This window comes from Aquila chrysaetos, chromosome 6 (genome assembly GCF_900496995.4).
Source record: "Aquila chrysaetos chrysaetos chromosome 6, bAquChr1.4, whole genome shotgun sequence".
In the NCBI taxonomy this organism is placed as follows: domain Eukaryota; kingdom Metazoa; phylum Chordata; class Aves; order Accipitriformes; family Accipitridae; genus Aquila; species Aquila chrysaetos.
In genome coordinates this window covers 32,125,226-32,142,090 of record NC_044009.1, presented here as the reverse complement: position 1 = coordinate 32,142,090, position 16,865 = coordinate 32,125,226, and the positions used below count along the sequence as shown (strand labels likewise).

At 41.9% G+C, this 16,865-nt stretch overlaps 1 protein-coding gene across 2 annotated transcripts in view; it reads right to left on the bottom strand.

The window, feature by feature from the left end:
• Nucleotides 1–13,686, bottom strand: part of STK39 (serine/threonine kinase 39) — a 108,230-nt gene extending 94,544 nt beyond the window's left edge. The window contains exon 1 of one of the 2 annotated variants that reach the window (XM_030018692.2): nt 13,180–13,686. In XM_030018692.2, the coding sequence (XP_029874552.1) occupies nt 13,180–13,294 (115 nt within the window). In that variant the 5' untranslated portion in view covers nt 13,295–13,686. Of the gene's footprint in view, nt 1–12,657; nt 12,807–13,179 lie in introns of those variants that run through there. The other variant, XM_030018694.2, reaches the window with a different exon arrangement.
• Between the last annotated feature and the right edge of the window lie 3,179 nt (nt 13,687–16,865).

The window sequence follows — 16,865 nt, the reverse complement described above, 5'->3', positions numbered from 1 at the left end:
TTAAAGAGATTTAAAGGAACACCTTTCTTTGGGCATGACAAAAAAAAAAAATAAATAAATAAATAAATAAATAAATAAATTTGAGCACAGCACCTAGGGGAAAAAAAGGATGATCTTCTCTGTTAGGTTGTCATTAGGTTAGATGATATAAAAGAATATGCTGGCAGGAGCATGGATCGTCTTTAAAGGTTCTCTGAAAGGACTCTTGAGAAGACCAAAACAAAGAACTGAGCCACAGGTAATAATGGCACATGTGTAAGAGGTATTATTACCTGTTAAACTAGCTCACAGGTTGGGGGGGGAAGAAAAGCTCTGAGGCAACTGAGCCCTTCTCCAGTTAACCTTAGTTTGGTAATCAGATCTGTACTGGCTTTCTGCAAAACAAAAAAGAATCCAACTTCACTCACACTGCAAATTTGTCAGGGAAGAAGAAACAGAAAAAGTAACAGCCAAAGAACTTGCAGTAGGCTTTTTCACCCACGCTTCCACTGCTCTTGCAGCATGGTCGGCAGCACAGCTGTGCTGCACAGCCACCCGGCTGGCACACTGCAGGCAGGAGTCAGGTCCTGTTGTACAATCACATTGGCGCCGTTGTGTGATAAGGAGAAATGTGGATGTACTGTACTCCACGTTAATGAATTCAACAAATCCCTATTCATTCTGCATTTTCCCAACAGAAGGCATGAAAAACAGTTGAAGGGAAGGATACAACTTGGTTTAAGAATTTATTACAAACACTAAAATGGGTTTTGTCTGTCATGTTATTATCCATTCATCCTCACAATGTAGGTCAGATTTTCAGGTAATAATGTAAACCTCTTTATTCAGATTTTTTTGTTGTTGTTGTTAGTTACAGTTGTACCAAAAACTTGCAATCAAATTCACAGACCCAAAAGCCATACAAAAGAACACCTGTGTAAAACAAAGACAGTTTCTTGCTGTTTTAATATGTTGTGGTTAGGTGAAAGACTACATCAATGACCTAACAGGTCTCACTTTTTCTTTTTCTTTTTATTTTAAACTTTTTCTCATCATTCATAGTTATACAGAAGAAAAAACCTTGAAGTATGTGTAAGAGGTCTTGACAGTTTCTGTTTTTACAGGGTTTCATAAAACTAGGTGAATTTTGTTTGGTTTTAGGATACTTATAAATTTATTCTTACGAGGTTAATCCAAAAGTTTATTTTTCACATCATTCACATCACTTCACACTATCCATTATCAAAAGAAAAAGCAAAATCTCCAGGGCTTTTGTAGAAGAGGGGGTTTCTACAAGAAATCTGAGAGATCCTCCTCTACCTAATTAGCCCTCCAGAAAGCATATCAGCAAGGGCATTTCATTTTTCCTTCACTGATCTGAAGAAGCATAAACACTTCACTCAGACACATGCACCATCAAAAAGTAGCTTTTTTCCTACATTCATTTGAAAAGTTGCTAAAATAAACTTCCTTACCATTCTCTCAGCTGCACAACAAAAGAACATCAGGTAATAAATCTCAATTTAAACCAAAGCAGCTTATCTAGAAAATAAAGGGAAAGCTGAAATCATTCTTTCTTTAAAAATTTTGTATCCAAATTTGTTGTTTCAAAGGTCTGGAGTTTTATCCTAGAGCGAACAGTCAACACAAGAGTTTCACAGGAAAGTCTTAACAGTAATACCTCAAGTATTAAAAAGACCAACAATACAATTTAAAAATACACGTATCAGGATGCAGTTCTTACTCGGGGCAAAGCCTCCCATCAGACACACGAGAAATTAAAAATTTCAGGACAGTAGAAAAAAACAGAGAAACAACTGACAGAGGATAAAGTAATTGAACTTAGAGGGAAATTCAAAGAAGAGCACCATCCTGCACTTAGTACTACTTGGTTGCCTGTACATTTGCATTTTGGTTTAGAGCAGACAGGGCAGTTTTGAAGCAAATACCCTCTCCTTGATCTTCCTCACAGAGCTTTAGTTTGCTTTGCAGAGCAGCTCTTGTGTGTGCAAAATAAACTCCTTTTGGAGGAACCTGAATTGGAAGTTCTGCTCCAGCAGAAACATGTTCTAACCCCTGAAAGATGTAATGGTTCAGACCAGTCTTCGGATATTTTCACAAAACAAGGACAGCTAGGATGTTTTGTCCAAGGAACTAGTGTGTATCTTGTTCTAAGTAAAACTCCAAACCCAAATACATTGTAGAGGCCTCAACATTAACTGATTCACTCCCCTTATCTGCTCCCATTTCACCAGAAATTTACAGACATAGACATAACTAAGACACTAATGAAATTCCAATGTGGGACCAATTTGTAATCCACAAATATTCTCCAAATCTGCCTTTCTGTTAGCAGGGACACTTTTGTCAGATTTGCTTCCTAAATTTAAGATGCTCTTTTAAAGAACAAAGCCCCAGCCAAGTATTTTTCTGCTGTTTCACACCACCACCAAAAATTGTTTCAAACCATGGAATCACAGAATTATTTAGGCTGAAAGCGTCCTCTAGAAATCATCTAGTCCAATCCCCCTGCTCCAACAGGGTCAGCTAAAGCAGGTTGCCCAGCCAGGTTTTCAGTGTCTCCACAGATGGAAGCTCCACAACCTCTCCAGACAACCTGTTGTAGTGTTTGATCACCCTCACAGTATAAGTTTTCTTGTGTTAAGACTGAGATTCATAATTTTTAATTTGTGTCCATTGCCTCTTGTCCTGTCTGTGGGCACTACTTGAGAAGAGTCTGGCTCCCACTTCTTCATTCCCTCCCATCATGTATATTTATACATATTGGTAAGATCCCCTGAGCCTTCTTTTCTCCAGACTGCATAGTCCCAGCTCTCAGACTCAAATGAAGGATGCTCCAATCCCTTAATCATGTCTGTGGCCACGGACAGCTGAAATTTTGCAGGCTCACGCCTGAAGCACAAAGCTGAGGAAAATCTCTGTTAAGAGAGACTCCCTGAACAGGTTTAGTTTGTCCAAGTTGAGACATGACCAGCAGGACTAAGGATTCTGCTGTTTCCCATCCCCTTCTTACCTGCCTGTCCGAACCTCATTCAGCTGTGAGTTTTCAGAACACCACAAAGAAAAGCCCTAGAGTAACATACTCTGAATAACATATCTGGAAGAAACAGCTATTTTGAGCTACAGCTGCCTATGTAACAAAGATCTATAAGGGGGGGGAGGGGGGCACGGAATCAAAGTAAATTACCTTTTTGTATTAAGGAAGAAAAAAGTTAACCTAGCAGTTAATTTGAACCATATTCTACAATAGCAATGGCATCTTATACCAAATATAGGTGCATGACACTGCCTCAGAAATAAAGCTTTTCCTTCAAAGTTCACAGATGTAAGGAAACTACTTCTTTCTCCAGCACTCTTCTAATACAGAACCAGTTCTTCCTAATGAAATGCAAAATAAAAACAAAACCCCTTTCCTATCTTATGTTCTACTACAGTCTTTAAATACTCTATTACATTACATGGCCAGATATTTTTCCCCCTAAGATGAACTGAAAGATCTAATTTTTAGTTAAAATATTTTCAGAAAAGAAACATGGATTGTGATAATTTCATTCTCCCTGTTGTTTCATTATCAGTACAGAAACCATTATTCAATATACATACAAATCTTGACACCTGGAAGGCAAAACTCACACTGGAAATGGCCCTGCACAACTACACAAGAACTTGCTGTCTGGTATTCACTGTGGGACCAAAAGTTACCTTACCAGGTGTCCTGATTTTGGCTGGGATAGAGTTAATTTTCTTCCTAGTAGCTGGTACAGTGCTGTGTTTTGGATTTAGTGTGAGAACAACCTTGACAACACACTGATGTTTTAGTTGTTGCTAGGTAGCACTTATCCTAAGCTAAGGATTTTTCAGTTTCCCATGCTCTGCCAGCAAGCAGGTATACAAGAAGCTGGGAGGGAGCATGGCCAGCACAGCTGACCAGAACTAGCCAAAGGGATATTCCGTACCATAGAACATCATGCTCAGTATGTAAACTGGGGGGAGTTGGCTGGGGGCAGATGACTGCTTGGGCATCAGTCAGCAGGTGGTGAGCAATTGCATTGTGCACGATTTGTCTTTTCTTGAGTTTTATTTTTCTTTTTGTTATATTCCTTTTCACTACAATTATTTTTATTATTGTTATTATTATATTTTATTTTACTTTAGTTATTAAATCATTCTTATCTCAACCCAGAAGTTTTACTTCCCTCCCCTCCCCCCCCAATTCTCCTCCCCATCCCACTCCAAGCAGGAAGGAGTAGAACAAGCAGCTGCATGGCACTTAGTTGCTGGCTGGGGTTAAACCACACCACCAGGGTATCATATGAACTCCAAAGAATTCTGCTTCACTCCACCTTATACAAGCAGGATAAGTTGAAGGTTTGCTAAGCTGAACCAGATTTCCTGCCTAGAAAAAAAGCTGTTAAAAGAGAATTACTGTTCGTTTCTGAAGTAGCACTATAAACAAATGCTGGTGTTGATTTAGTTGGCATATTTTATTGTTTCTCATTTAGTTTGAAAGTAAACACTTGGAACAATTCTAATACCATGAATGCAATATTTTCCAAGTCTTCCGGATGTTGCCACATAGTGCATCATTCTCTTCCGAGAATGAAGAACAGCAATCTACCAAAACAAAGGCAGTATTGCTACTGCACTGTCATGAAGATCTCTAATTAATACTGCAGTGTTGAGCTACAAAGCATCTTCAGCTAGTTCACCCCAACAGAATGTGCCTGTTAGAATTTGAGTCCATCATGGCCACACACTATAAGCAAAAAACTTAACTATTTCTCATCCTGCTTCTCATGAAACAATGGAAGAGTTGGAGCAATAAAAATGCTATCATATAATCAAATTTTCATCAGGTGATTCTAATCTAATTCTAATGAAGTTCCTATTACTAGTCTAAAGTGGCTCAGGGGCTGGAAGCACAAGACACTAACAGGAATGAATTATAAGTTTAAATTCAGTCCCTGTAATAAAATGCCTTTGAAGCAAAGAAGTGAGAAGGAAAAGCAACTTTATAACTGAATTGTGATCCTTCTGAATCTGAGTATGTTTCTTCTCATAAGTCTAAAGCAATAGCTCAAGCTTATGATCTTGTCCATCTTACTCCTACAGGACAGAAACCATGATCAATAAGTAAATACACAACATTTTTCTGGTCAGTTACATTAACTATTTTTGTACCACTACCCTAAAGCAGGTATACTTGGCACACAGTTTACTTACATCTATAATAATTATTTGTTCCTATTAAGAAAACCCTCAGACATTCAACAAAGGTCTCGAAGGTCAAGATCAAGAAGTTCACACTACTTCTGAAAGAATGACTAGGAACACAGAAAAGCTTCCAATTTTCAGTCTGCTTCTAGACCTCATTTCTCTTTAACTGTGTTAGCATAGCTCAGCTTAAAAGCTATGTAACATAATAATTACATCAGCCTTATAGGACATCCTCATATTTCACCTGTATTTTACTTCTGATAAGAATACCTCAGAGGCAGTTAGACATCCACAGGAATAATTAGGCTAATAAAATGATTCAGAAATTCTTAATCATAAAGACAAAGGATTAATGGAGACAGCTAATTTATCATACTGGGGTTTCACCAAACTGTTGAGTAAAGTCGCATACCTAGTCAAATACCTAGGGGCAAAGGACTGGAAATATTAACTCTGCCAATGCCACAAACTTAATACTTCAGCTAACAAAGAACAGTGTTCAAACTTTTCACTGAGCTTCTCTTGGGAGCAAGCAGCAAGACTGTCACAAACAGCAGCCCTGGAAAATAGCACCTGGGAGTTGTTCAGAGGGACTTTTTAAAAACCCACCACCTTCATCAGCACTGTCAGCATCTTACCACTGCCATGGAAACTTTCTACAAAACAGTCACCAGTCAGCTGAAGTCTACCTAACTGCCAGGAAGCATGCACACTTCTCCATGAAGATTAAGCTTTTTCCCCTTTACTGCCATCCCCCAAGTATCTATCTCTCCTGGAAGGCAACCAACTCTCATAAAGTAACTCTGACTTGACAGCAGTTCCAGGAAAAATTAGGTTCCTCCTGCACTGTCAGGTACCACATGATTTCTTGTTTCTCCCTGTATCCTCTCCCTGTTTTTTCTCATTACTACTTTTTCTGTCCCAGGGCAGGGTTTGTTTTGGTTTTTTTTTTTCCACATCTTTTTAGTCTAGCACTCCTAGTCCCCCAGGCACTTGTTAAATACCACAGCATGGTCTCCAGCCAGAAACACTGTGCAGGAGGAAGCAGATGGCAGAAAGAACTGCACCACCGCCACACAACCCAGCAGCCAAACCCCACAAAAGAAGGCAAGAGACAGCCATTCAACATGTACTGGTTGCTTCCATTATGGAGTTGATCGCACAACCACACAGAACCTAGTACAATGCCTATAGAGACTGATGTAAGGAGTAAAAAGAAAAGTTTTAAAGCAAATTCTTCTCTCAGGGATTTCATACCAGCATTGCTTCATTCTGCCACTGCTTGATGATAAGATTACACCCACCAGCTTCAACCATGCTACCCTTACACAACCCCAAAGACCTTCAAAACTGGCAAGAAACAGTGAAACCTAGCAGGGCTGTCAGGATTTCATCCTACCAGCAAGGCTATGCTGCAAAAGGCAGAAATAAATAAAAATCCACTCATTCAAAACCCTAATTATTTATTTACACAGGGTAAGCAGTATCAACTTCTGTCATGTGTGATTTCCTTTGGGGGGTTGGAAATCTCACTTTTAATTTTGAGCACCAGTAAATTTCTTAGTGACATATTTATCTTCCATGTTCTCCAAGTAGATTGCTCCTCTGCTGCTGCTGCTCAGCAGTATCCCAGTGACTTCAGCAAACCCAAGTTAACAAGAGTAACTAACTTAACTTCATTTTTAAGGTCCATTCTTTAAATGCCAGCCAAGAATTGCTATTATTATCGGATATAAAACCAGTTTCTACCTACTGGTGCCTTATAGTTCTGAATTATTTTGGAAGGGGCGAAGGGGGAAGAGAGAGAGAACCAAAAGGGTCACACAAAAATGAAATATGGCCTACACATGTAGCCACTATATGAGCCACCCACATCTCCTTTGCATGAAGAGCTCACTGTTTTTTACCCTCAAGCCAATCAGAACAGATGTGGTTTTGTTTCCATTTAACAAAGAGAAGCTCCATTTGACAAGCATATTCTGGAAAAGAACAACTGGTCTCTAACCTAAGGAAAAATGATTCTTCACTGAAAGAAAGAAAAAAAAAAAAAAAGTAAAACAGTTCTAATGTTGTTTCAGAGCAACACATTACCCAACCTAAAATTGCTCTCCCAGGTCTGAACTTGGCCCCTGCTATCAAACTACAATGCTGGTTACAAGCAGTGGTTCCACTTTGAAAATACAAAGCCTTGCTGTTGTAAGGCTTAGTGAGAATGAAAATCATGCAATCCCTTCAAATTCCCACAGGCTCACCAGCAGAACTGCTCCTCTTCTAGCACTCAAGCAACTCCTGTGGAGCCAGGACTTTCCAGGTCTCAGAGGTTTTGGACCTTATCTGTAGGAAGGACTTGGATGGAGGGAGAGAGAAAGCATAGGCACAGGAGGGCCAAGCATAAAAGAGCTAGGCAGATTCCAAGAGCAGGAAAGCATAGCATACTTTCTGTAAATTATCCTTACATAGCACCAGCCAACTGCCTGATGTGTTGATTATGCTCCTTTACCCTTCCAGTTAACAAATTAACCTTAAAATAAGCTTTATTTGATAGTTACTTGCAATTACAAGAAACCCAAAGCAAGTTATGCATAATTTTTTTTTGGGGGGGGGGAACTATTTTCACACCATTCAGGTTCTTGTAAAATATAATTAATTTTCTTCCTGACAAGTCTGAATTCCAATTGCATGAGTTAAATTTTTTTCAAAAAGTCACTAAATTATATAACAAAGTTTGATCATTGAATCACTTACAAAGCCCAACCTCTTTGAAGCAATGAAAACTACAGCCTTGTTTCCAGTCTGGGTATTTCTAATGCATAAAATTCATTTTCATTCAAAAAAGCCAAGACAGAGCTCCCTTCCCCAACACTATTACTATCACGTGGAGACAAGGCAAATAATTAACAACTACAAGCTCTGCACAGCCTCATTAGCAGCACAGCACTGTGAGCGCTCTACAAGGTATTTTTAAATTGCACCATGACCATCTTTACTCTGACAACTGAATTAAAAGCCACTCCTTATTAAAATACTAAATGGGGATTTAACAATTCTACAGTTTCTTCTAATGGTTATTAGCTGACAGAAAATCTTGACCAATTACTTCTCAAAACATAAAATTTTAATTTACAAAATAATAAACTCTTCCTGTCAAGCTACAGTTGTACTGAGTTATGATTAATGTTATGAAGGATATATTTAATAAGTGCATGTACAATATGGTTAGCTACTGTGGTAACTTTTAAGATTTATTGGTAAAGAATAGAATTTGCTTTGGAGCAGGATTAAGGCAGGTACGTACATCTTTCTTTTTACACAAAGTTTTAGTATAAAGTTCTTCAGTAGTGTTAAGTATTACTTATGAAATTATGCAGCTTCTTATGCAAGAATTACAGGGGTTTTGGAAATAAATCTCTGCAAGAGCAAGTATCATACTTTACCATAGCTTTAGCTGCTATTGTGTGATATTTCACTGAGCACAATCTGATCTAATTTGCAGCATATACATAAAAACTACTGCAAAAGAAAACCCTTCAACTGTTTGGGTTTTTTTTTTCCACTCAAAAAACAATCCTGATTACACATAGGGGTAAGAAATTTTGGGAAGTGTGAATGAGACGCAAGTGTCTGATTAACAGAACACAGAACTGTAATGTCACCTCTAACTATAGAGAGGCTTTTTAAAACAGCATACACCATGCTTACAAACTTGAACATCAGTTCCTGAGCATCAAAATCGGAGACCTCCCTACAAAGATGTCTGATAACAACAAATATAGGAGAGTCTATTCTCTGTCAGACAAAGAGCCATTAGCAATACACATGCAGCAGGGGAGGAAAGAAAAAAAGTAAATAACATACCATAGAAACACCAACAAAGACCCCAGAGCTATTAACGCAAGAGTGGCCTGTCAGGCCACTTACAATAAGAACTATAAAATCAGCAGAACAGTCTCGAATGGTAACTTGTTCTACTCAAAACCCCAACACATTTGACTTGGCAACACTGCACCTTATGAGGCAACAAACCACAAGATAATTTTGAGCTCAAAGTTAGAAAGGCAAAACTACATGAAAGCTTCAGTTCAACTAAGGTAACTTTTTTAATGAGTTGCAGCCAATATAGATAATCCATCACATGGAAGTAACCCTTTATTTTCCACCTAATTCTGGCTGGTTTCTAGTCAAATTAATTTTCCACATCAGTTGCAGCAGAAGAGATAAAAATATAATTTTATAATGAAAGCTAGCACCCAGCCTAATCACGAGATAATCCACTTCTTCTCCATAACAGAACCTTCCTTCCACAATTATCAGTGCAGGCTGACAAACGTTAAGTTACATCCAGCAGAAGAACATCAACTCCAACATAGTTTTCCAAAAACAAGGCAAGGCCACTTGTTCGTATCAATTTAAGAAAGCTTTTTAAAAACAAGACAAAAACAAAAAAAAAAAAGCCAACACAAAACAAAAAAAACCTGAGATTTAATGCTGCTTTGTCTCATCCATGTGATGTAAGGCTCATTACAATCTGAAAGGTACAAATACAATTTTAACACTATACAGTTTTCAGGTTTTTACGTTGATTACCATTTAAACATTTGTTCTGTGAAGATTTATATTGCTTCTGAAGAGGAAAAAACCTCACACATGTAAGTGACAAATTCAGAGAAACCTGTTTCAGTTATTTTATTCAGAAAACTTGGTTATAAACCCAAACTGAATAAGAACATCTCTCTCAGTAATGCCTTTATTAGCTTTCTTTTAATCTGTTACATACAGCTTACCAAAAAAAACCCAGCACATACATTAAAATCCACTGCACATTTTAACTTAATGTATTGAAATCACAGAAAGAGATCTCCCAGGTCTTTACTAAATTAAATCTGGCCCTCCCTTAATAGCAATTACAGTTCTTATCTCTGTAACTCCTACCAGAAGGTTGCTTTGGATCCTCCTGTCCTAACAGTTAGGAATCCCCTTCTAACTTCGAAATGGGTTGGTGTAGGGACAGCTTGCATCAATCTGAATTAGTGTAAGAATTTCCTCTTCTCTTAACTCTCTACCCTATACATTTACAGATAGCAATCAGAATGGTTTCTTCCTGCTCCAGAAAAGATTTGTATATAGGCATTAATGGAAGAGCCTCTTCCTTGCATCAGATCTATCAGTCAGGCAGCCATGCAGCAAGTCAAATAGGGAACCTGATCCAACAGAAAACTGACCCAGCAGAAGAACCAGTTCTCTGTCAGATCAATGAGATCCTTTCAACAGCAGCCTGTTAAAGCAGATTAAATGTATCATGAAACTGCACATCAAGAGTTTACAGAGAACTGGCTAGCCATCTCAAAAATAAAGCAAACTTGGAATAACATCTCATAAGAAGCAGTGCTTAAAGCCAGCATTTTCTCTTTAACAGGCACTTGAATCTCCCAACCATCATGAAGGAAGCAATGGACAGAAAAGGAAAAAAAGCTGTATCATTTTCCAGAGATGAACAGCTCTGTTTCAGCAAGTGGTAACTACTCATGTTCACAATGCAATTAACCCTGGCATGGCCAATGCAAAGCGATATAAATTGCTGCTGAACCAAGTTCAGACTGTATCATTCTCTCCTCCCTCAGGTATAAAAAAGATGCCTTAAGAGTCCCTCGCTAGGTTCATTAAAACCAACAACATTCATCCAACATGTCCACGTTTGGTTAAATGCATAGAATGTATAGAGGGTTTTGAGGGAGGAAGTGGCGTAGAGCGTGTTTGGTTGGTTTTTTACTAATTTTAATAGTATCAAGACTAAATTTAATCTCATAGTAGGTCTCCTGTAAGTTAAGACACCAAATACAAGGTGTTAATGAAAAAATACATATTTGACTAAGCACAAAGATTTTTAAATGGTACAAAATAAATCTCAGTGAGTTCGAAAATCATATAAGCAACTTAAGCTTAGTGAAAGCTCAACTGAAGTCAGACAAGTTCAGTGTGTCCAAGAATGTGATTCAATATTACCTGACCTCAATTTCCTCACTAGGCATTCACGTCAGTTAAAGAAATAGTATCAACATTTAATAGCACCAGTAGGTAACTAGCAATAAAGTTTCTCTAAAGATAGTTATTTGCTGCTCTGATTTAGCATCCACCTGTACAATGGATGTATGCTCATACATAAATATTTAGAAATACATTTTACATATCAAAAGATACAAGCTTTTCGGGGGGGAGTTTCTAAATTAAACTCTCACCCAGGCATTCTACAGGTACTGCAAAAGAAAATAACTACTACTTAAATAACTCATATGACTCATGTCACACCCTAGACCAGGATTAATCCAACACTTTCGAGGCCTTTTTTACCTTAGAAGAGGAATTTACTCCTCAGCAAAGATATAGCTTATGCTAGTAGAATCACTTCCACTTGGCTAATTTTGATCCATTCCCCAGACCGAGTAAGACAAAGTCCTCTGGCCAGTAAACCCAAACCCATGGGGGGCCTCCACTGGCAGCACTCGCTTGACATTAAGCACCAGTCTGGTCCACGCCAGCCACCTCCAGAGACCTGAACTCTCATCCCTCCTCAGCCCCTTTTCACAGCCTAGGAAGTGCAAACAGAAACACAAAGGCACCACCTGGGCCAACAGCAACCCGTCCCATTTTAAGGAAGAAGTACTTTTCTCAGCTATTTTGTTTCTGTCTGTGGAAAATAAAAAGCTTAATGATGAAGCTGAGTACACCCAACTTGCAATCCAGATCAATAACATGCAGTTCTGGTTGTCATCAGCCTGACAATTAGCAATTGGTGTGTAATGCTGAAGATAACCAACAGCATGAGCAGGCAAGACTTCACTCAAATTAAAAAAATCCAGGTCTCATTCATAAGCAATAGCTATCACAGTCTTAGAGCTGGCCTTTGCCATCTGCAGTATTTGCTGGAGGTTTAGAATGCTACATACAAATAAAAGCAAGTTTTCCCAAAGTAGTTCATTAGCAACAAGCAACATCTAGGTCAGGAGATGAAAAACTTTCCATCACACATACTGTTAACAACAGTCACCTTTTCACACAGCAAAATTCAAAATAATCCAACCCAAATATAGGGGATGGAGACTGAACACATCTGATCTGCATTAGCTGGACACATGAACAAAGCACTGAAGCACACCACCAGAAAGCGCCCTACCTACAGGGACTCGGGAAGGGAGGCGGCAGACGGGTTAAACCTCACACGGCAAACCGGCAGAAAAGCAGGTTGGCTGGGGTGAAACGAAGCTCTAATCCCCCCCTGGCCTTATGTGCCACCGACGGACACGGGGAGCTGGGCCGAAGGGCACAAGGAGATGGGGGCAAGATTAAACAGTGAGGGAGAAGAGGAAAGGGTTTAAAAATATATACATAAAAATAAAATTAAAAGGAAGTCACCACGATAGTAGCAGATCTAGGGGAGAGATTTACCTCCCCCATGAAACCACCGGAAAAATGCAGAGTAATCTAAGCGGATGCATGCACACGTGTGCATCCACAGACACACACACACAAAGCACAGAGAGCGCATTTGCAGAGTTGCCGAGGTCCCAGCGCAGAGCAGCAGGTCAGGGCTGAGGAGGCAGCCACCGGTGCGGCGGCTGACGATGCACCCCAGGTCAGCGGGGCGGCGGCAGCGGCAGCACCCTCGGCCGGGCCGGGCCGGGCCGCACCGCACCGGGCGGGGCGCGGCGGTTTCTAGAAGGAGCCGCCGCCCCCCGGGGCCGCGCCGCCCGCCCGCTGCCGGGCGGATAAAGTTTGCAGCAGCCGGCGGCGGCGCCACTGCAGTGCCGGGCGCATCCGCCGCAGTGAGCGAGCCCCAGCCTGCGGGAGGATGAACGCCGGTAGGCCCGGAGCCGGCCGACTGGCCGCCGCTGCATCCCGCCGTGGCATCCCCTGCCTCCGCCCCGCGGCACCCCCCCGCCGCCCTCCCCGCCCTCCCGCTCCACTGACCGATAACCTCCTGCAGCTCGTAGGCGTCCCTGCAGATGGGCCAGCCGACGGCCGGGGCGGCGGGCGCCGGCTGCGGCTGCTGGACGTGGACCGGCGAGTCGCCCTGCTCCGCCATGATGCTGCCGGAGCGCCCAGGCACCCGACGACCTTCTTCAAACTTCCCCTTCCAGCAACACCTTTCGGCCGCGCTCCCTCCCCGCGCAGCCGGCCGCCCGGCGGAGGGAGGGGGCAGGGCACCGAGGGGGAGGAGGCAGAGGCGGGCGCCGCCGCCGGCCGCGGCCGCTCGCCCCGCGCCGCTGAGGGGAGAGGGAGAGCGGCGGTTGGGCCCGGCGGCCCCCGGCCGAGCGCGGCGGTCGCCCCCCTCACGCGCCTCCGCCCGAGGGAGAAGCGCGGGGTCTCCGGCGGAGGCGCCCCGCGGGAGGCGGGGGGGGCGGCCCCGCTAACCCCGGGGGCTCGCCGCCTTCCCCCAGCGCTTGGTAACCTGCCTGCCGGCCGGCCGCACCTCCGGCCATCTTCCTTCCCCGCTCATCCCGCGGCTCCGTGCGAGGCTCTCCGCGGCGGGAGGCACTGCGGGGTGCCGCAGAGGGCGGCGGGCTGAGCGTGTGCAGGCCGCGGCCCCGCCGGCAGACCCCCGGCGCCCCTCCGGACCCCGCCAGTGCTGAGCGTGGGGGCCAGGGCTTGCAGGAAGCCGCATCGTGTGGCAGGGATGCTGGAAAGCACCTGTTAGGCCGGCAGCATAAGCACACAGACATCTCCGGAGCACGGCTCTCAAGCCTACAACCGTTACTGCCGAGAGCGCTGCTGCTGCTGCGAGATTACTTGTATTTTAGTTTGAGGATGTGAGGAAAAAAAAAAAAACACCACTTGTTTTCACCGGTGATGAGGGCTGTAGTCCTGCAAAGCGCTTAAGTTGCCACTTGACATCAGTGGCCCTTTCCAGGGAGGGTAGCAGAGCCGCACCGCGTCACCTCAGCGCGGACGCTGCCTCGGCTCGTGGCACCACGAAGGCCAGCACGCAGCTGAGAAACGTTCTCCTTGGCTAACCAGAACCAAGTGATTTAAACAAATACTCAAGACAAGAATCATTGTTAAACTTCTCTACTGCTTCCCGCTATACAAGATGAGATTAAAAAAATCTGTGGTTAGAGGAAACTCTGCTGTTAATATTAGTACAGTAATTTTTTTTCCTTTCCACCCTCCTAGTAGTGTCAGTGTTCGTGTAATATCAGCAGGATTTTACTTACTGTGAAATAATTCAGAAGACAGCTGTTTGTGCAGTCTGCGATCTCACTCCTACTTTGAATGCTTTGTATTTTAAGATTTATGGCAGTCTGGAAGAGCGGTAATAAAAGATTTCCATAGATTTTAAAATCTTACTTCCTACTACAGCAGGAATTTAAGGTAATTAGAACTAATAATGAAAATACGCGTGCAGGAAATCTTTCAAAGTCAAAAGCAGAACTGAATCTCATAAATTGTTAGGAAGTATGATGAAGTGTGATTTAAAGTTATGAAAAGATACACATAACACAACATGTTAGATACTTTATTCAGTCCTAGTTCAGTTCAGGATAACCCTCTTTTTATTCAGTGAAGAATTTTGGTTGACAGAAAGTTATTCCAAAAAGGAAAGCAAGTTAATTCTGTTTTCCTGTGTTGCTGAAAAAGCTGAAGGAAGAATAAACTCACTACTGCTTCACATTTCATGAGAAGGTATATTGACAGCTTGCAAATATGGAATCATTTGTGCACTGAACTCCCATTTTCTCATAAGCAACAGTTGAGCTCAGTATAGAGGCTCCTAGTAGTAGAAAAAAAATGTTCCACTTTTTTGTGCTAAACTAATGATTCCTCTCAGTCTCGTTTTTAAAAGCTAGGTGATTAAAATATTTTCATATACACACATGAGAAATTATCTGCCACAAAACTACAGGTCAGCAAGACTTGGAAGAGGAAGTATTAAATTGTCATTCAATATTAAGCTTAACGCCAAGACTAGACAAACTTGTTGTTAGTAGAGAAGACCTTCCTGCCAGCAATAGCATGAAAAAAAATTGAGTAAGACAGCAACAGCACAGGCCAAATCAATCAGCACAGAAAAATGGGTTACTCACTATTGATGGAAAACAGCCAACTTCTCCATCTATACTCAGTTGTTGCAGGTGGTGGCAGGGGGGTAGAGGGTGGTTAGTTCCCCAGCCATGAATTTCTATGATGCTCCTGCCATATCACTATCTAAACTGCTGGTTTACATCTGATACCATCGTAGTAATTTTTGTCCTGGTTATTGTCCCAATTTTTCCCACTAATCCTACCACTTTGGGAGAGCGCACTTGCACTCTCCAATATGTTGAAATGAGCAGCTTTTACAGGAAGAACTTTCCAGGATAGCATTTTCATAAACAGTGGGACCGGTGGGAAATGTTCCGTGCATTCAGGGTACAACTCAAGAAAAATGTCACAGCGTCCGAGTCGGGTAAGAGAAAAGGAAGCAACAGCAAGACCTTGCAGCGTTGGTCCGTGCCGGTGGGCCAAGCTGCCTTTGGAAAGCAGGTCCCCTGCTGGAGACATAGAGAAGAGCCCTGCAGTACCGAAGGCGGTGCTGTTCAAAGCATTACGGGCAGCAAGTAGCTCTTCCACAAGACTTTTCAGATGCTGAAAAGAATAGTAATCTGCAGATTTTGGAGATTCCAGAGAAAGAGCTAGGGCTCGCTTAAAATCACTATTCTCCGAATAGAAGACAGTTCAGAACGGTCCTGTCTGAACCTGGTTTGGCCTTTCCTAGTGCTTGAAGACATAGGACTCCAAGAAATTGTCTGCATTACTGAGTCCAGTCACCAAATGATTGATTCCAAAGTGAAAAAAAGGCTTTACGTAGCCAGGCTACAATCAAAACTGGCAATACTTAAAACCCTGTAGGCCACCATGGGCGAAGAGTTAAGCCAATGCTCAGATCTTTTGACAGTCGCCAGCAGTACCCTCTGCAGATAGAAGGAAAAAAAAAAAGTTTAGCACAAAGTAACTCAGACTTCATTTCTAGGTTTGAAGGATTTAGACAAGAATAACATTATTGCTTACAATAACATCTCAGACCAATTAATTAGCTTTAAACAAACCTACATAAAGTCAAAGAGAAGCATGAGCAGTGGGTTTCTTAAGCAATGGTACATACACTAGTAGCATGCACAAGGGATAGCATCCACCCAGTCCTTCTGTTCTGAGTAGAAAGGCAGCAGATGCAACCTAAACAGCCATATAACCTAGCATAGACTAAACCAGAGTGAGAAAGATCTATTCTCTCTACTGTCACTTATACCTCAGAGAAACAAGTGAAGTAAAACCATCCTCTCTCCCCAAAAATGGCCTATTATTGCCATCACATGGTGTAGCACAGCTCTCCACAATTATGTATGTAAAGTTTGAAAGCCTGTAATTTGGTAGCAGTGAGGGACGGCTGTCCTTTAAATGACATCATGAGATATGAAGGCTGACACAACAGCAGCTGGTGCTGATGAGAGTGGACTAAATACTTTTAACCTCCCATTCTCTTCTAGTGAATGTATAGATAAATAGGTAATATGCCCATTATTGTCACTAGAATGCCTGCTTTCATCAAAGCTTGCAGCTTAGTTTAGTTTCTGCTCACACAGGAGACATGAGAATCTTCTTGGCAATTCACATTACAA